General features: G+C 34.8%; 1 protein-coding gene across 1 annotated transcript; it reads right to left on the bottom strand.

Moving 5' to 3' along the window:
- Positions 1–52: 52 nt before the first annotated feature.
- Positions 53–20,794, bottom strand: LOC144850929 (maestro heat-like repeat-containing protein family member 1). The gene is made up of 36 exons (XM_078708450.1): positions 20,627–20,794; positions 18,091–18,236; positions 17,488–17,619; positions 16,461–16,623; positions 16,259–16,357; positions 15,651–15,802; positions 15,086–15,226; positions 14,889–14,981; positions 14,218–14,410; positions 13,794–13,867; positions 13,520–13,642; positions 12,932–13,033; positions 12,122–12,307; positions 11,808–11,946; positions 11,479–11,537; positions 11,163–11,270; positions 10,934–11,053; positions 10,343–10,465; positions 9,886–10,035; positions 9,305–9,507; positions 8,694–8,931; positions 8,128–8,238; positions 7,662–7,797; positions 7,388–7,500; positions 6,745–6,897; positions 6,213–6,367; positions 5,779–5,944; positions 5,037–5,245; positions 4,345–4,482; positions 4,069–4,183; positions 3,608–3,754; positions 2,896–3,084; positions 2,441–2,596; positions 2,127–2,261; positions 1,293–1,461; positions 53–814 (listed from the first exon to the last, which is right to left on the bottom strand). Exons 1-36 carry the CDS (start codon positions 20,682–20,684, stop codon positions 732–734), a joined length of 4,977 nt encoding a protein of 1,658 aa, XP_078564576.1. The 5' UTR covers positions 20,685–20,794; the 3' UTR covers positions 53–731.
- Positions 20,795–20,816: the final 22 nt, after the last annotated feature.

The raw sequence follows: 20,816 nt of genomic DNA on the forward strand, positions 1-20,816 counted from the left end.
TTATTAATGTGGGATTTTCCCCAGCCTGTTTTTACAAATATTAGGCAAAGGATGGATATTATGTGCGACTATACTCAAATGAGCTTCTGCACAGTATAGGAAGCTGATGATGTTTATTCACTTTCTGTATGCTCTTTTTAAATTGTTTTTCTTCAAATATTAGGTGAACTTCCAGTCTATTAGTAGAATGGGCGTAGTATCAAATTTGGGAATTGCTTATCATTATCATCTAAATGATTCAAAATTATAAAGATGGGAAAATTCTGATTCGTCACATTTATTTTACCACAATTACTGCAGTAATTACATTTTTTACTGCAATAACATATCGTTTAGTTTGTTTAAATTTAGAAGTTTAAGAAGCAGTTACTACAGTGTGTATGATTATCCTCAAAGGCTTGCTAAATATTTGGATAAACAGGTTAAAATGTAAACAAAACAGTAACTACAATAATTGATTCCATTATATGAGCTTTGTTAGCACCAATGCAATGTTGTATTATCTATTATAATATTTCACCATGTTTGATTACCTTTGTGTTTTGATGTTAATATATTTACACTATATAGTCTACACTATCAAACATTATGTGACAAAAAATGTGATGTGCCCATATATGGATGATGTCATGTCACTACTATATTTGGGCATATCAATACCATATTTCGGCACATTTTCTTTTGTCAAATTAGTTTAATAGTGTAGATAGAGCTTAAGCTTGTATGTGTCATTAATACTCAAACAGTAGACTCATTGCTTCAGCTGCTTTTATTCTTACAGATGGCACTGGGTCTTTTAACAGTAATGTTAAAGCTGTGGACAAAATAAACATTCAACATTAAAACAAGAAAACAAATGTCAGTATATTTGAACTGTGAGTATCCAATGATTGCTTATTCCAAATTTCATTAGCTTTTGTTGCCATCGAGGGCAATTCAATATTTACATGAAAATTAAAATACAATAAAAAAAAAATGGATGCAAAAACAAAAATTACATATTGAAAGAACATTTCATGACGGCTGTGATTCTTGTATACGATTGCACCTGATTCTCTGTACTGCATCTCCATACATGGCATAGAGTTCTGTAATACAGTATTACATGTGCCACCTTTATTGTCTGTATCATATTAAGTTAGGCTTATGGTGTATGATACAATGGTCACATGGGATATATATAATTTATACTGGATAAACTATAGTTACAGTACCGAGAATTAGCTATCTATTGTCCCAAAATTGTAACATGATATTCCTGAAAAACAATAAATGAATTATAATAGCCTTACCTCCACATACGTGATCCTTTGTAATTAAACTATGTTGAGCCTTTGGCAAATTGCCAAGTAAAAAGCCTACAAATATTGCTGCGTTGCTACGGATTTCAGGCCATGTACTTCGGAAGAACGATACGTTACCCATTACGAAAAAGTTAATCTTCTGGATAAAATCAGCAATCTAAGAGGTTGACATAACAGAAATTAGCATATACAGTACTGCAAATTTGATAAATGTGTAATGATTCTATGAGCGCCTTCAGGACCCAAAAAAGTGTCCCATGTTAAGGGTCTGTTCCGGCACAGTTTTAGTTTGGTGCTGGCAAATCAATTGAACATTAGTATTTCGTTATCACGACGCTCCATGCACCCATGCACCAATCGAAATGCTTGTAGCCGCGTGACAGCGAAACATTTACATTCGATTTGATTTTCTGCTGCCGGACCTGTAATGGAACAGGTGTGAAAGACCCTTTAGGGATGTCCCTTGGATAAAGGCTTGCCATATTGTTAAAACATATATTGCCCCTCATTCATTAACACAGGAAAGTGTTGCTTTAATAGGTATGTCCCAAAGGACTGTAAACCAGTTTACGACTAATTAATATAAATTGGTTTCAGTTTCATTAACCACTTAATTCCTGTGTTATGCCCAGTAGAACATACAATTTATTTATCAACACAATACTCTGTCTACACTATTGAACTAGTTTGACCTGCCCAATATGGTAGTGATATACCCAAATATGGTAGTGATATGACATCATCATATCCATATATGGGCACGTTTCACATAAAGTTTGACAATGTAGAGAGAGCTTAAAAGAGAACTGAAAACAAACTCACAATGACTTTAGTAAGATCATACATAAATTCGCCATAGTTTAAATTGCCATCAACAATCAGATGTTTTTGGAACATTTCATTAATACTTGTAGACCCTAGCAATGGTCCAAACTGACGCAATGCATGCTTGCATGACTGTAAGAAATAATAATTATTATTATATAATTATAGAGTATGTAGATTGGTCAACACAGGGGCATCAAAAACCATAATTATGATATCAACATATGGGGTACAACATAACATTAACTGTCAAATAGGTACATCCACCTAGTGGCAATTTTTAAGGCACTACGGTATAATACGTTTATTACCTTTCGGACTTCCACATCCTCATCATTGAGATGCAACAATACACTGACAAAGTTGGTATGTATTTGCTCCAGGAAGGGTGCACGGGAAGGTCCGTCACCAAAGTGACTCAAGTTACCAAATAACATAAATGCTGCTGCTCGTACAGATGCTCGTTGCTATGAAAAATTAAAGACAAAAAATTCTCATATATAAGATTAACAGATTTGTAACTTCTTGCAGAAGTATTATAGCATTTGAAGTAAAGCTCTGTCTACACTATCAAACTAGTTTGACAAAAAAAAGTGTGATGTGCTCAAATATGGTAGTGATATGACATCATGTCCATGTATGGCCCATCACATTTTTTGTCACATAAAGTTTGATAGTGTAAACATAGCTTTTACAGTAGAACCCCTATTTGGGGACTCAATAAAGTGTCCCTTGAATAGGGATTGACTGTATTAATTACACGTACCTTTTCAAAGCATGGTCGTATCCTAAGGGTAATGTTCACAAGGATTGGGCGTATACTGCTTTCATCTATCTGTGTTAGTATACGCGATAGGCCTGACATCGACTCTAGTGTAATGTTATCTTCAGGGTCTTCTTTGTCATCCATCCCTGCCATCATGGCAGACAAAACTGTTGTACAGTATTTCTGCACCTGTGGTTTAGAAAGAGTGAAAATTAGTCATATGACCATGATCAGCTGCACACCAGGAGACAAAGTTCTGTATCATGCACATGCGCAATGTATGTACTCAGGACCAACAGCTTTATGTCCCATTTGAAAGGATACAAGCAATATGACAGATCTTAAACCCATTACTCTTGCATGCTAGAATATATTTATTTTTATGACATGACAGTTTGGAGTTTCCTGGAAAGGCCAGATAGCTACATAGCTAAAAAAGCAGCCTCCACCTTAAATAATCACAGAGACAAACAAATACACAATATGCTCTACACAAACAAAGTCTTATTACAATTGTCTTTGGGAGCGGAGTTGTTCCGTCATAAGAAACAAATCCTGGTATTTGATAGGATTTGAACCCAGGACTCTGGGATTGGTAGCCAAGCATCTAAACCACCAAGCTACAACTCTCTGATCTCCGATGACAACAATATTGATGGATAATGATGATAAATGAGGACTAGAATGTCTAGGCCAATACTAAGAAACTTACTTGATCCTCTCCAGCACTGGCAATGTTACCAAGACCTCTGATACAGAGCATCCTGACAATGTGGTTCGCATCAACCAGACGTCCCAACAGATTGTTCACTATCATTTCCACCATTGACATGTCACCTCCACATTTCTGATTTATGAGCTAAAAAAAGGAGCACAAACATTTTAAATGATATAAAACAGTGGACAGTGTTCCCAGTCTTCAAATTTCATTAGAAACGATCCAACAGCAAAAGGAGTGGTGTTCCATGGCACCAATCAGAAATAAATACAAAGCTTAAGCTCTGTCTACACTATCAAACTATATAAAAAAAAAAAAAGTGATGTGTCCACATGATGACATCATATCACTACCATATTTGGGCATGTCACTTTTTTTGTCAAACTAGTTTGATGGTGTAGTCAGAGCTTTGCATGATTCAGCTGTTAGTAGTTAGTCTTCCTGAGTCCACTTACCTCAGCAAAGAATGCCACAACCACAATTCTTTGGCTTTCATAAAGGCTGGCAAGAGATGGGTTAAGACACGCCATTATCTTACCAACATGCTCTGGATTATATTCTACCAATTCCCTACAAAAAAAAAAAAGAAAGAAAAATTAAATATAAAGAAATTATTTACATCATATCCAAAGCACAGTTTAGAGTTTGTCTCATCAAAGAGCTTGCTTTTTTTGAATGGATCATTCTATTTCTATTAAGGGGTGTTCAGGTCTTAAGTCATAATAACTTACTTAGCAAGGGCAGTTATTCCGTCAGGTAGCTTGTCAAGTTCTTTTAGGTTATTTATCATATCTTCCTCTTCAATTGCTTCAAGAACTTTTTGGCAATTTGCTCGTTCAAGGAGTGCTCTCACAGCTTCTATTGCAACACTAAAAAAAACATTAAATTATGAATGGATTCATAGTGAAATACATTAAGTAAGAATTTATTTGAAAGTGAAGGGTTTATGGTTATCAAGAAAGCAAAGTAGAAGAATAAGACTGACATTTGCAGGACACTGTCTTCGCAATAAAGACGAAATTATTTCAGATGTTCTGCTGTGGCAGCCAAAACATGGGCTTGCAAAACAAGGAATACCAGCACCCACATACATTGATGTACTAGATGGATACTGGTATTCAGAAAGAAGAACTGGCTGTCACAATGGCAGATAGGAAGTTATGGAGAAATCCAGTCAGTCTAGTAAATGTCCTGGATTAAGTAAGTAAGATAGCCAAGTGCAACCAGACAGACACCTACATACACTGTTGTATTAAATACAGTAGATCACCTATTAAGGCGATACCTTTAGGACTCAACAAAGTGTCCCCTTTAAAAAGACACATACCTCGCACACCTTCATTTCACAGGAAAGTGTCCCCTTAATAGGAGTTTCAATGGAAAAGGCGTCTCCCTAAGGAGGGATTATACTCTACATACAAACCTGGAAGGATTTAGAGAAGCAAGTAATTTCATTTGTGCTTTTTTCTCCTTTGATATTTTCCCGTCTGCTACATCGGACAACTTGGCTGGTTTGACATCGATGCATGAACCAGTATAGACAATCAGAACAGAAAACAGCCTATGGAAATTCTCTACAACCTTTGCTTCTGTCTCAGGAACTCGTAGCACTTCTGTCAGAGCACAGACTGCCTGAAAAACAAGATATGACCTTAATTTATACTATAATTCATGGATGTATTGTGTGGCGAGTAGAGGTCAGCAGTAATAGCCACTTTCAAGTCCACCCATCCTAAAGTTAATGTCTTCTACCAAGCCTGACTTCAATATAACTATACAATCAGAAAAAGACTTATAACTGGAGTGTACACTGTGTATCTGGCTCGTGTGAACTTTAAAGAATCCGGAAGAGTAGGGGGGTTATCCTGGTGTACTGGTCCATTCAGCCTCTGTAATTGTGGATAGGCAGCACTCGACATGAAGGCCGGGACTCTTAGGGGAGTGGAAAGCTGTGGTATGTGTCATCCACACCTGTGCGCAATTCAGCCCAGTAGGCTGCAATTTGCAGGTTATTCTCCCATTTACATTTATAGCACACATCCAAGAAATTTTTTCCCACCAGTTTTTGACACCCATCCCTATTCTTCCTTAGCAACATCCTTGATTATGTTATGAATCACATGACACATGGTCACACTTACTTAAAGTAAATTGTGCACACTTACTGATAGTGTTGGTATTGTGGCAACCTTCAGTAGAACTTTTTGCGTCTTCTGGTCACGTTTTTCATCGTAGTGAACCTGACGGTTCAGCATATCAATAACCTGATCAAAGATTGCTTGGGCTAAAACAGGATCAACAGCCAATGTCCGCCAACAATCAGTAATATGCCTGCAACAAGATAATCAAACATTGACTACTACAAAGTATTTTTTGTGAAAAGTTGTAGTCGGACAAAATACTATTTTCTAAGAATGGCACAAACATGTCAGTTCAGATGTAGGTTTTTTTTTTTTTTAATTCAATTCGAAAGAAGATCGGACCCAAAAATAAAAATTTCAAATAAGAATTTAAAATTATACATATCCTTGGCTAAGATATCCATAATTGGTTAGTGTTTACAAGTAGAACATCTCTTTTGAGGTAAATAGTCACTTACTCATCATATGGCAGAGGAAAATTCAAAAGTCTATCAAAGACTGGAGTAAGATGATTGGAAGCTAGCGTTCTTATGGCTCGGAATACGCCAGATCTCGTCTGTGGGTAGGTGATGGCTCGGAGATTTGTGTGTAAGGCATTGATTATGTTTCCAACCTAAAACAGTAGTGGAAAGAAGACAAACATTTTTATATCACAAACCACCAAAGAATAATAACTGTTTAAAAGTTAGTGGGCCCTATATCTATAATGATTTATTTCATGGCCGATGTCTGTCGCAAACTGTCTTATATTCATCTGAATGATGGATGAAACTAAGCAAGGACTTGATTGGTCCTATCATTGATCAAGGGCTTTTCTCATCCAGTGCCCACCTTGTTCAGAGGAAATATCTAAATACACTACCATTATTTGGATTAGTATGGTTAAGTTCAGTTATCGTTGTACGTATGTGTTTATGCATGCTGACACATCTCCTGCATACAAACTTAGTACAACTTAATACAATGACCACATTTAAATCATAACTGTACCTCGGCCAGTAGTTCTGGACCTCTTGTCTTCATGATAGTGTTAATAACAACACAAGCACCGCTGGAACAGTGACTCTGACTGTCCAGTAAACCATTGTACAAATTAGCTAAGAAGTCATTCAACTGCTCAGATGGCATCTTCTTTGCTAAAGCCTGAAAAGAGATTAATCAAAATTAACTTATTTAATGTACATCACTCGCTTTTACCTCTAGAAATGCTAGGTACAAACCTACTGTATGTTTAGTAACTGTATTTCATTACTCCATTCACAACCCTACTTTACTTGCTTTTTAGAAACACATGGGGTACTACTAACTTTACTCCATTCACAACCTTTAAGCTATGTCTACACAATCAAACTTTATGTGACAACAAAATGTGATGTGCCCATATATGGACATGATTTCATATCACTACCATATTTGGGCATATCATTACTATATATGGGCACATCACACTTTTTTTGTCAAACTAGTTTGATAGTGTAGCTTAATTCATTATTAGACCTAACTTAACTAACTTTATTTATTCTTCTCATTTCTGCTATAGCATAATGTATGTATTTCTGTAATCTACTTTCAATACTGAAAAAATAAAAGCCAGAAATAAATAAACAAATAAATAAAATAATTGTCTACTAACCTTTGATATGTCATTGACAACACTAAACAATACTTGTGCATCACCCTGGGAAACACGATCTCGCAGCGTGGACAATGCTTCAACCATAGGGTCTTTATAGTCAGGTGGTTGTCCTATAAATATTATTTTAACCAAAATCAATAAACCATCACAATCGTCACATCATCACTTTCTAGATATCATTTTGAATACGCTCATGTGGCTCATATACACATCAAGTCCTATATTATTATATATTCCTAATTACAGTTTTATTACATTACAGTCAACTTACCATCGTATCGAAGTGAAATCCTTAGTATAATTTGAATGCTTTCAACAGCATCTTCTCTGACCATCAGATTGGGATCAGAGCACCTGGGAACAATACTACCAAGTAGTGAACCGAGGTTGAAAAATACTATTCCACTCTGAAAGCAAAAATAAATACTATAGAAGAAAAAGAAATTAAACATAAATCATAAAAATACTATAGCAAACAAATTATCAGGTAGTTGGCAACTTGGTTTAGATTTGGTTAATAAAAAATCAACAGAATTTAAAGCATTTAACAAATTTTTACCAGAGCCTTTATCATTTTATCTTTTAACAATTCTTAAAAACTAATTCTTTTTTTTTTCAATTCAATTACGTGCGATATATCTGATATACAGTAAACAGCAAGTTCTTAATCTGTATGTCAAATGATAATAACTAGTTAATTTATGATTTATACTGGTAATAATTAAATAAAAACTTACCGAGTCCTGTGTAGCAAGTTTCTCATAATGGAATTGTAGGAGACGAAGCAGGGTTCTCATTGATCTTTGTCTTTCATGGTTCTCTAGTGATATAATCCACGGCTGTAGATGCTATTGAAATCAAGAAAAAGAAAATATATAATATAAAATATATCAATCAAAACCAACCAAAACATATTTCTTAGGAAAATTTGGTGGGACAATATGCGTGTGGCGTGGTATGTTGGGTGTTGGACTACCGATCATGTGTCTGTGATCATGAATCCAACGCGCTTATTGCATTGCCTGTATCCTTAGGCAAGATGCTTTACTTACGCATGCCTCTCTCCACCTAGGTGTACAAATGGGTACCTGGTAAGGTCAAGACACAACTGACTGATTACTACCTGCATTATGGAGTTTCACGACATAGCTCTTTATAAATCCATATTATTATTAATAAATTAATAAAGCACCTTGTATAGGTCTTGCATGCATGTAATATATTACTTTCTACATGTGCCAATAGTTTGATCGATCCTGACTACACAATTCTGATATATCAAAAACAAATGAAAAGTACAAACCTTATATATTTCTTGTAAACCCTGTGGTGACAGATTTTTTTTGAGAATCTCCTGCAGTAAACTAACTAATGAATCTTTCACGCCATCTAGGAATTCATCACTCTCTTTTATTTGTTCTGTTGTCAGGTCTTCTTTTCCTTTCACAGGATAAATACAGTTTGGCAGTTTAAATACACAGTCTGTACTTGTTTTAATTAGGTCAAAGGTCTCGGCTTCTTTTAGCACTGGATCAACTTTACTGTAGAACTGTTAAAGAAACTTTTGTTTATTTAAAGAATATTTTACTCCAGTAAAGGTCTAAATGTCAAATATTTCTAAAACTGATTTTCCATTAGGCAAATTTGTTTACGGGAATCAAAAGCGTCAGCTTATAAGCATGAGTATTCATGTTTCCATCTTCCATATCCCTCTCTACACATGCGTATAAGCTGACGGTTTCAATTCGGCTTAAAGCCATGTTCGCATTGGACAATTTGTTTCCTGCGACTGGTAAATCTCACTGAGTTAAGAAAGTCCATGTGTGGACAGTTGTAAGATCTCCTTTCTTGAGATCTGGGAGATTCTTGAGTTGCATTTTAACTTGGCTACTTTGCAAAGCTTGTAAAGGATACACTAACGTAGCACAGGCTTCCATGGCCAGTGCTCGGGTGTTGGTCGCCAGTTCCTTTGTACTCTCCTGCTTCATAAATATCTGCATGTGATCCATTAACTCTACTTTACGACTAAATATGTAGGACGACCTCAAGTGTCCAGGTTGAACTGCTTTGCCAATCAAGTCAACGGCTCGTATTAAATTCTGTTTTACTGCCGTGTCCTAAATATATTAAAACAAAACTAATAGTTTATACAATAGACAAAGGAATATTATTGTACTAAAATTTTGACTATGGACCAATTATGACTAACTTTTGTAAGTATGCAGATCAATAATTTCTTATGTCTAACAGTGAGTGGACAGAATAATGAAGATAAAAAAGTTCAATATTTCTCCGAGCTATACAGTCAACTCTCCAATACCAGACTCCCTAAAAACCGTAAACTCTCCCAATACTGGACTTTTCTTGAAGTCCAAAAAGTTATAAATTCATTTTTACCATTAAAATTGCATTCTGAATACCAGACTTTTTGGAAAACCAGACATATTTGAAACTGGCCAAAGGTGTCCAGTATTGGGAGAGTTGACTGTACTAACCTTAATATTACTAAAGTGTGGTTTGACGTTCCTTAATATGTTGGCTTCAAGTCTTGATGTAATTAGGTCATGAGGTGCGTACAACGCCAGGTAACCATAGCACAACATTAATGTGCTTTTAATCCTCTCAACATCTGCTTCTGTTTTGTCCTAAAACATAAATAAACATTATTTTGTATTGTAATCCTATTAAGGGGACACCATCAGACCCCCTCAATAAGGGTTGATCATAGTGATATATCTCCCCTTGTTTATTTCAGGAGAAAGTGTCCCTTTAATAGGTGTGTCCCCACAATAAGAGTTGAGCGTAGTGTTAAAACATATATCTCCTCTTGTTTATTTCAGCCAATTTAATAAGCAAAAGCAGAAAGCTTCATATGGTGGTCAGACCGATTTTTCTGTAGTTATTTTTTAAAGAATGCATTATTGTATTGAACCAAACAGTTTCATAGGTTACCTTCATTAGCCCTAGAAATCCACTTGATTTTCTAGACATGTCTTGTTTTGCCACGGTCTCCAGTTTGCTCAAGGCCTCATCCAAATGAGAGGATGCACAGAATCCAAGTCCTATGGCACACCCCTACAAGAAAAAATATTAAATGTGATGTAAAATGGTTAAGGTTAACCAGTCTACACTATCAAACTAGTTTGTGATGTGCCCAAATATGGTAGTGATATGCCCAAATATGGTAGTGATATGACATCATCATGTCCATATATGGGCAAATCACACTTTTTCTGTCACATAAAGTTTGATAGTGTAGACAGAGCTTATCTTTAGCTCACTAAGGCCTTAACATTTTGGGGTTTTTTTTTCTTCAACATTTTTTGTAAAGGGATTTTTGCTACTACAGAAAATGCCCCTTTCTTGTGTAAGGTCCATATTGCTTTTGCCTAACTAAATGTAAACTTGAATGAATGAATGTCATAATTCATAATTGTCAATGATTTCTGCCTCAATACATCGGGAAAAAATAATGTCTCAAGAACAACAGGTATTACAAATACAGTATTAGAAATTCAGAATTAAATGTTTTTGTTTCTTTACCTCTCGTTCAATTTGATTTGTGTGCTTTACAGTTGAGAACAATATATTCAGATGCTGCTTCACAAAATCTTTCTTTGTTACTTTCCGCATTATAACGCCAAGACATTTGTAAAGGAAGTTCTGAAAATAAAAGAATCTATACTGATATTTTATATATTTTTATATTTGTCAATAAAGAAAGAAAGAAAAAAAAACAACAAACTGATAATAAAATGAAAGCTTCTATTACCTTTTCATTTGGACTGTCTTGGTAAAGAGAAACCTGCTTGCCAAATTCTACTCCTAAGTTACATACCCACTCCTCATCTTCTACTTCATCAAGAGTTTTTGACAAAAGCTATTTTAAAAAGATAAATCATGGCATCAATTTCCTCCCACAATAATAAATGTTCACCTTTACAAATGTAAATTGGATCCAGAACTATACACACACATACGTACATATTTATGAAGTATGTGTTTCAGTAGTTTTCTGCTAATCACAGCAATCAGTGAAACTAGTTTGATAGTGTAGACAGTGCTTTAAAGAACAAAAAACTAGCTACCTTTAATAGAAGATCTTCCCAAGCTTTCTGAGACCACTTTTCTTCATCGTTTAAGTTATCTAAATTATAATATAATTTAATCAGTAAAAAGCATCTATAAATCTTTCATTAGATGATAATCTTTCCATTTTTATGCCAAGATATTCAGAAGTTAATAAAAGCTATGTAGTTTTTACAGGAATACAGCTAGAAAGGTGCTTGTCAAAAATGTAAGAGTGGTTACAAAGATTTCAGGCTTTAAAATATGCTTTAGGCTAGATGGAAGAAATTAAAGACAGCTGTCCCCACCAACCACCACAATTACATCTATACTTTTAACCAAATTGTACCTTCTAGAAATTGTATAAGTTTAGGAATAATCGTATCCCACAGGTCAATAAGAGAGGATTCTATGTTCGGTGAAAGCGCCTGCAATAACTTTAGAACATATATACCACGATTTGACACTTCTGGCCTGCCAGCTAGTACCTATATTAGTAAAGATAAGAAAACATAACATTTGTTTAAATTAATATAGTGATATGATATTGTATTTATTAATATAGGTTTATTTATATAAACAGACCAAGACAGTACAGAGAGAAATGGAATAATAAATAAAACAAATTAGACACACAAAAAAATATTCCAATTCGGTACTTGCCATGAGTCGGGCAACTATTTCTGGTGCCTTTGGAATATTTGTGGCAATATCAAAATCTATCATGTAGTCTTCCGACTGCTCTTCACGTTTCTTAGCCGTCAAGGAAGCAAGGTTGCGACAGATTGGACCAAGCGCGGTTGTGTATTGAACAGGTATTAAGAACTCAAGGAGATACGGCCAAAGAACCTGTGAAAAAATGTTTCAATTCATACAGCATGACCCAGTTTTGAAATAACTGGTATAGAAATAAGTATAATGTTGACATCAAATGCTATTTTGGTCAGGATTATGTTGTCAATATAGTGTATATATTGGATTCTCTTAAATAACACTCTTTTAATGGGAAGTATAATCTGCATTTCTGTTGATAGATATCTTTCTAAATGCTATAATCACACAGAAGACAATATAGTATGAAGAATTGAAAGCTGACATCTTCCAGTGTGAATGGAGCTTGAAGGTAAAAAATGTATTCATTACAGTATATTACTGATGTATATAGCCGATTTTACAGCCATATTGGTTGATCTCACAAAATCGTGACTAACTTTTTGAGCTGTTACATTGGATTTAATTATCTAGTTTTTATAATACGTTTATGATATCTCCAGTGGCGTAACGTAGAGGCCCAAGATTTAGGAACCATAAGTGGCCTCCATCACTGGAGGCCTCTGGCCTTATTCAACATATCTTACTGCCTGTCCTCTGAGCACTACTCAGGGCCCCTATAAGCTCTAGGGCCCCTGGGTTTAGCCAGTGAGTGCACATAACTGTTACACCACTGGGTATCTCTTGATATCAATTACTTACCACTTCCATGCATTCGATGGTAGTTGATATCAGGTGAAGTACGTTCTCACACATCTGTCGCAATGAAGCATTTGAAACGTAATCTGGATCAGGTTTCTTCACCTGAAAATTATTTTGTTTCAAAGTTATAATTTATGCAGTATGAATCGAGGATTTTGAAATCATTTCCAGTTGAATTTTTTGTATTGTAATTTTGGGGAAACCCAGGCCAGCTTGGATCTGCCTATGATGATGGTTATTTTAATTGTATGATTAAACTGATGTGTATTTTGTAAGTAAAAGAAACAATTTTTAATTAATGTTTTTCTCTCTTTTTCTCTCTTTTAAGGTTTTCAAATGTTTTTTAATTGTTAAAAATTGCATTTTTTTAAATCAAAAATTCTCTTTAGAATGTTGGTGGTTTTTAAACATTTTTTCATCTAATAGTTAAAATGTGAATTCAAAACCTTCATCACAGCACAATTATTAAATTTGTTTAAATTAAAAACCTTCCAAAAAATGATACAAACATTAGGATATTAGATATGAAAAAGACTTTTTAAATAGTTGTTATAATAATTAATAAAATATGTAAAAATGATATCTCACAGGCACTTGCTCCTGATATGTGCAAAGTTTAACAATAAACTCAACCATCAAATGACCACCTTCCAACTCCAAGTAACCATGGGGCGCCATAGCGATTATCACCTGTGCAAATAACCTTTTGACCTTTAAAAAAATGTTTAAATTATTTAATTTATTCCAAACCAAGTAAGGTGAACAATTGCATTAGTAATGTTAAATGTTATTTTTAGAATTTAAGAGATTATTCAAAAAGTTAGTTTAGCCCCAGAACTTTTTTTTCAGATAGCATATATACCTTATTGTTTGTGTCTGATAACATTATCTTTAAACCAGATACTATCAGTGGTTTTTTATCTTCCATGTGTACACCTAATAAAACAACATGATAAATAGATTAAAACTAAACATCAGAAGTGTTAGTAAGCCTAATACAGTAGAACCTCTTCTGTTAGACACCCCTATTCATGAGAAACTTCTATCAATTCTTTAAATACCGAAGGTGTCCCCTTAATAGGGGTTCAACTGTATAGCAATATGCAATACTGTACTTAACTTTAATTTCGTTATTCTTAAACTTTAATTAACTAATCAAAGATAAATTTTAGTCACTTTTTGGTCACTGTTTTAAACACAATTCTATAATCTCTATAATTGAGTGGTAATATATTAGGAAGAAGGTTATCATAAACCAATATTACTGTTTAAAAGAAAATACTTGCCACCAGAATTGATAAGTTGTTTGAAGACGGCAAGAGTTCCTAATTTAATCTTTTCGTTGTTCATTTCTAGTTTTTGAAGTAAATATGATATGATGCGGTCTGAGAAGGACTTGGCTATCACAGAAAAACACCGTAGAAGTTCATTATGATTCTTGACAGATGGGGGACTGCTATAATCAGGTAAAATGCACACCTACAATAGTACAGACAGTTGACAATAGCATCTTACTATAATTTACCAAAAATATATGTCCGTTTTTGCTTTAAATCTATGCATGTCTGTCTGTTTTAGTTATAAAATACATTTAAAACCCATTATGGGGCGGGTATATTTGACAATGAAAACTTTACTGTATTTCAAGTTACAGAGCATAAAATGACCGTAATTGTACTATATTTGAAATACCCTGGAGCAGGTATCTTTGCTAGTAATTGTATGACAACTGTGGTTAAAACACTCGTCCGCTACGTTATAAGTGTAATAGCTGATGTTGAAAGTTACATTGTGTAGATTTTAAATGAGATCCTACAAGTGCACCATGGTGCTTAACTGCATAGTTATACATGCATGGAGCTGGTTGTGTCACAACTCTACAATCAAAATTTGGTCACAATACCACTAATTTATGGACTATAGTATCACAAATTGAAATGCAATTTTGATTCAATACCTGTGGATGTAGTGTGTTCACAATCATATCTAGTTGAGGTTCAAGTATCAAGCTGCCCTCTTGCACAGCAGCATCAAGCACCATACAGAAACCCTGTAACGAATCAAAAAACAGTTTTCAATTTACTCATATGATTATCAATAAAACAGATCATTCCATTATTTCTTAGGGGTGTTCTGAAAAACAGTAATGTTTACCTGTGTAATATGGAATGGTTCTGGGTGCTTCTTGTACAAATTTAGGATTCCTGGTAACAAGCGAGGGAGCTGTTCTTCAAGACGATCTTCTGCTAGGATGTTAGACATGTAGCCAAGAGCTTCTACCACTATTAAACGCAACTAGAAAATGCAACATGTTATAAGTAGGGAGCGTTTCAGAACAGGTATGTGGGAATCACTTTAATTGCTTGTCTGTAAAAATATTTCAATTCTCCACACCAACAGCGAGTAATCACCACTAACAGACTGGTAAACAAGTGCTACATCCCAGATTATTCAAGTTAAATCAAACTTACTATAGAAAATCCTTTTAAAAAACTGTATATTCCATTAACAATAAAATTAAAACCAGTGGCATAACACTGAGGCCCTGGGTTATGTACCCTAAGTGGTCCTCCAAAGCTGGAGGCTAGGCATTTTAAGACTTTTTCGACCGTTTTTTTCACTGGTCACTGGTCAGGGGCCCCATAAGCTCCGGGACCCTGGATTATGCCAGTGTGCGCTCATAGCCGTTATGCTACTGATTAATACTTTTCTACAATACCTTTGCCTCTTTGGACTGTAGCCACATATTGTAGACAATTTCATAAGCTGAGAAAATCTGTGAGGAATAGAGTTCTTTACGGACTGACTGATCCGGGGCATCTTCTATGTTTGCAACGTAGTGTAGAATACTCTCACAAAATCTGGCTAAAGCTATAAAGAAAAAAAATTGTGATGTGTCCAAATATGGTAGTGATATGCACAAATATGGTAGTAGTATGACATCATCATGTCCATATATGGGCACATCACAGAAAGTTTGATAGTGTAGACAGGGCTTAAGTTGTACTGCTATAATACATAGGCATACACATTCAAAATTTGTCTGCATACACAAAGTATGACATGAAATAAGTCTTTAATATTTGTCTGACAACTTAGAAAAGGTAAAAGAATTTTTAGGGTAACTAGCGATGGATCAAGGATTTTTAAAAATGGTAAAATGCAGTAATATATAGGCATGCACATTCAAAATTCATCTTATGCCCTGCGTACACAAAGGTTGACATGAAATAAATCTTTAATGTTTGACTGACAAGTGAGAAATGGTAAAGGAATTTTTAGCCAATCTCATTGGCTGGAAAAAAATAATTCATGTACTTTTCTTACCATAACTAAAAACCCATTTCATGTTATCATGTTTTGCAAGTCCCAGCATAGGCAACATTGTACCCAGCACAGCTGTTAGAAATGGCACAAAGCTAAATGCTGAAAGAAAACAAAAAGTAAACATGAACATTATTTATTGCTACATAATATACTGTAGGCAGAAAATGGCAAAAGTGTGGATATATATTAAATATTAACGTACGGTTTCCTGTGGACAGGTTTGCCATTGTTTGAACTGTGAAGAAGTGTGGCAGAGTTCCTGGTTGGAAACGTTTCAATATCTCTACCATCACTTCATTACAATATTTTTTGCCAAGCGCCACCAACACGCCACTTGCTGCTGTCTGCCATTGAGGGTCCACTTCCTTCATGAAAAATTCAAAAAAGATTTATTATGCATAATAAGTCTGCATAAACATTGTCTGACTGCAATGCAAAGCAAAAGACAAAATGTTATGTTATCTATAGTATCATGTTATTTTTAGTCGCGTGCAACGCGACTCTACAGCTCACTATGTCGGTCGGTCGGTAAACACTAACCATGTATATGGCCTTGTTAAATATAAGAAAAACACACTGATTATACAACGCACAGAAACTGCCAAATGCACAGCAAATGCCCAACACCCTGATGATAGCAAAGCAAATTACCAGAACAGTAATGTAACATAGTTATTCACCAAAAAAAAACCTTTAAGCTTTTGACTGTTTTACAGAAAGCAATGCATTTTAGAAGTAAACTAAATACTATTTCTAAAAATAGACAATAAGAGGAGACAGTGTTCCAGATAATATAGTGTAGTATTTACAAAATAGATAGATAAAGTATGATAATTTTGCAAAACCTGAAAGGCTATATTTTTAAAGACTTTTAAGCACATTTTTTTTATTATAAAGTATAACTGTAATTTACAGTATTGGTTGATACTCCTATCATCGTATAGAAAGACGCTGCTCTCTGTGAGTAAAAGATGGATATAATTAATTGATAATATTAAAAATAGAATAAAGCTCAGTCTACACTATCAAATTAATATTAGTTAGACCAAAAAAGTGTGATGTGCCCAAATATGGTAGTGATATGATGTCATCGTGTCCATATATGGGCATGGAGCCTCTCTCCCCCACCATAAATTTTGCAAATTTTAATGCAAAAGATAGGACATATAGTTTTTGGTTGAGAATACGACAAGTTCTAAAAAAACCATAATTAACTAATATCATCTCACCTTTGTGGCAGTCATTTCTTCAGCTGCTAACTGTACTAGTTCTGCAGCTAAACCTGATTTGATTGCACTCAGCGTTTCATGTATAACCTTCTCCATTGTCTGCAATATGACAACTCGATGATCTTTTTGAAGCTAAATAAAAGATAATATAAACATTGTTGTAAAGTTAGGTTTGCGGTACATCATCAATGGCATAATGGCTATGAGCGCTCACTGGCAAAACCCAGGCTTATGAGGGCCAGGAGGAATAAAAAGGCATTAAAATAAGTAAAAAAAGGCTAAAAACGCCCAAGGACGTTGGAGGGCCACTTTGGGCCTTTGTCTACACTATCAAACGTTAGGTGACAAAAAATGTGATGTGCCCATATATGGACATGATGATGTCATATCACAACCATATTTGGGCACATCACACTTTTTTTGTCAAACTAGTTTGATAGTGTACACAACACAACGCCACAACCGTCTTCTGGAGAATACTACTAGGCAGGTAGAGATGAGTCAAATTTAAAAAGAAACATTATTAAAAATTATGGAAAAATGGTTTTTCAATTTTCAGAAAATATTTACAAGTAGGGTACTCTTGATTTGCGATGATCTTACCTTGCTGTGTTTTTTAAGGTAGACATGACAAGAGCTCAACACCATTCTGGGTTTTTGTTTCCCAATGTCCACTAATGATGAACTAATTATGTTGCGTACTTCCGGCTTCTTGTCATATGCCGCATCTACCAACGCCGTCACCATGGCTTTGAAACAAAAATATGATATGCAGTACTGTATATTTACACTGATTAAGCTCTGTCTACACTATCAAACTTTATGTGACGTGCCCATATATGGACATGATGATGTCATATCACTACTATATTTGGGCATATCACTACTATATTTGGGCATATCACTACTATATTTGGGCATATCACCACTATATTTGGGCCCATCACCCTTTTTTTCAAACTAGTTTGATAGTCACGTGTAGACAGAGCTTTACACCATGGAGGTTCCTCCATGCTTACACTAAATAAGTTTACAAATATAAAATACTGTATTATTGGCTAAGATTAATTTTAACCCAACATTGTACCTGTAGCAGTTGATAAAAAAAATTAATTAAATATTAAACAAACATAAGGTATTACTACTGTACCTGATAGTGTAGAAAACATAATTATTACTATGTACAATGATTATTATTAAATGTTACATATAAAAGATTAAATCTCCTGACTGTGGACTGTTTATTTTAAAACAGACGACCGAGGAAGTTACTGGTAGGTAAGGTGATTAGAGCGTTTTGAATACTAAATAAAATACAAATAATAATTATTTATGAGTCAGCATATGGTAACATACAATGAATAATTTTGATATTAATATTTTATGTTGGTTTTATAGCCTTATTTATTTTTTTCCAACAATCTTACATACAATTGAATTCCGCCTTTTCATAAAATAGGTCTTGTTAACAACAAAATGGTTTAAACAGATTGTATGTATTTCATAGGTTGGCATAGATTATTTTTTAAAGAATAGCGTATATTCAACAGGTTTTTCAAATATTATAATTACTTTGTAGTAATAACTCTGCTTTTGATTGCATGATATTATGCTAAAATACAGTAAAAAGGTGTGAATTCATGTTACTGGCAAATAGCCAATTATGATTTAATGGATATGAGCTCAGTAGCATTGTTTATTATTGTATGCATGAATGACTTTATTAATTAAAGACCTGGGATTAACTGAAAGTTAACACAGTTATCTTCATATGTTGAAAAGTTCACAAATCTACTAGGTAGGCCTATACAAAATAATAATCAATTTATTAGTATTATTTTATTGAGTGATTATTAGTATTATTTTATTATTGATTGATTGTCAGCATATGCTGTTTAGGGTCACCCTCTATAAATAAGGTGTAATTAAGAAAAATAAATAAAAAATAGTAATATTGTATTACTATAGTTAGGGCCGCATAAGGCTATAATAGTATAAGAAAATAGTATAATAATAAGTTATTTTCTATCGGCATGATTAACAGTGCATCTAATGTAATGTTTTCTATCGGCACAGTGGTAACGGGACGATTCGGCCCTGAGACGATTCGGCCCGGGACGATTCGGCCCTGGGACGATTCGGCCCGGGACTATTCGGCCCGGGACGATTCGGCCCTGAGACGATTCGGCACACTTACATTTATCGGCACACTTACATTTATTACATTTACTAGGGATAAAGATGCAATAAAGCAAACATTTTGAAAACATTGTCGAAAATAATCATTTTTTAGTCACGCGAACGATGTAAACAAGTTACGCCCTCTGTTGGCCGCTTGGCGAATGCACGAAATAAACAAGGTTTTCGAAGTAATAAATTGAATATAAAATTACGTTTTTTTAGTAATTTATTATATATATTATATCAACTTTGTCAATATCAATAAAATACGGATTGTTAAACACCTTTAAAAACTTGATAAATAAAAAAAAAATGAATATGAATTTGGTCTAAAGTGAGACGTTTCGGCCCACAAAGTGGGATGTTTCGGCCCAAAAGTGGGCCGAATCGTCCCACCAAAAGTGGGCCGAATAGTCCCGGGCCGAATCGTCTCAGGGCCGAATCGTCCCTGAACCGGCACAGTCAACCATGCCTCTAGAAAGAAATGCACAGATAAGAAAAATAGAATTAAGGTGCACGGTCGAATTTCCTATGAAACCATGGCATTAGATTTACTCGCATGCTTGACCTTGTCAATGAATGATGAATTTTATGCATGGTCAACCATGCCGATAGTCTTGGTGTGCTGCCATCATTCATGTCATGCGGATAGAAAATATTTACAACATGCACAGCTGACTTATTTTATAGGCCTAGGCCTATATGTCGCTACTGAAAACTTTAATAATTAATTGATAGATTGTTATGTTATTATTAATTATGTATGGTAATAAACGCCCTAAAGACTTGCAACATAGTAGGTCTAGGCCCACGGTAGGGACCCCTTTTTGTAGCCTACTACTAGTTGCTACGTACACACTACTTACTAGGCTAGCCTAGGCCTAGGCGTATCTAGAAGTCCCGGTCGCTGGGGCCGGGCCCTTTCATTTATAAATATATGGTCGAATGAGAGCCTTACCGTCAATCGCACCACCAGTACCATGAACAGATAACGAATCGCCACCAGGCATGATCATGTTTTTGAGTTTTACTGCTGCAAGGATATTGTGTGAAAACTATTTCACTAAAGTTGTTTTTTCTACAAAAAGTAGGAGTGACAAATCAGGTGACTTACATTACGCGCAAGTCGCCATTTGTCAAATGTTTTG

Source organism: Antedon bifida, chromosome 8, assembly GCF_963402885.1.
Source record: "Antedon bifida chromosome 8, ecAntBifi1.1, whole genome shotgun sequence".
Lineage (NCBI taxonomy): Eukaryota > Metazoa > Echinodermata > Crinoidea > Comatulida > Antedonidae > Antedon > Antedon bifida.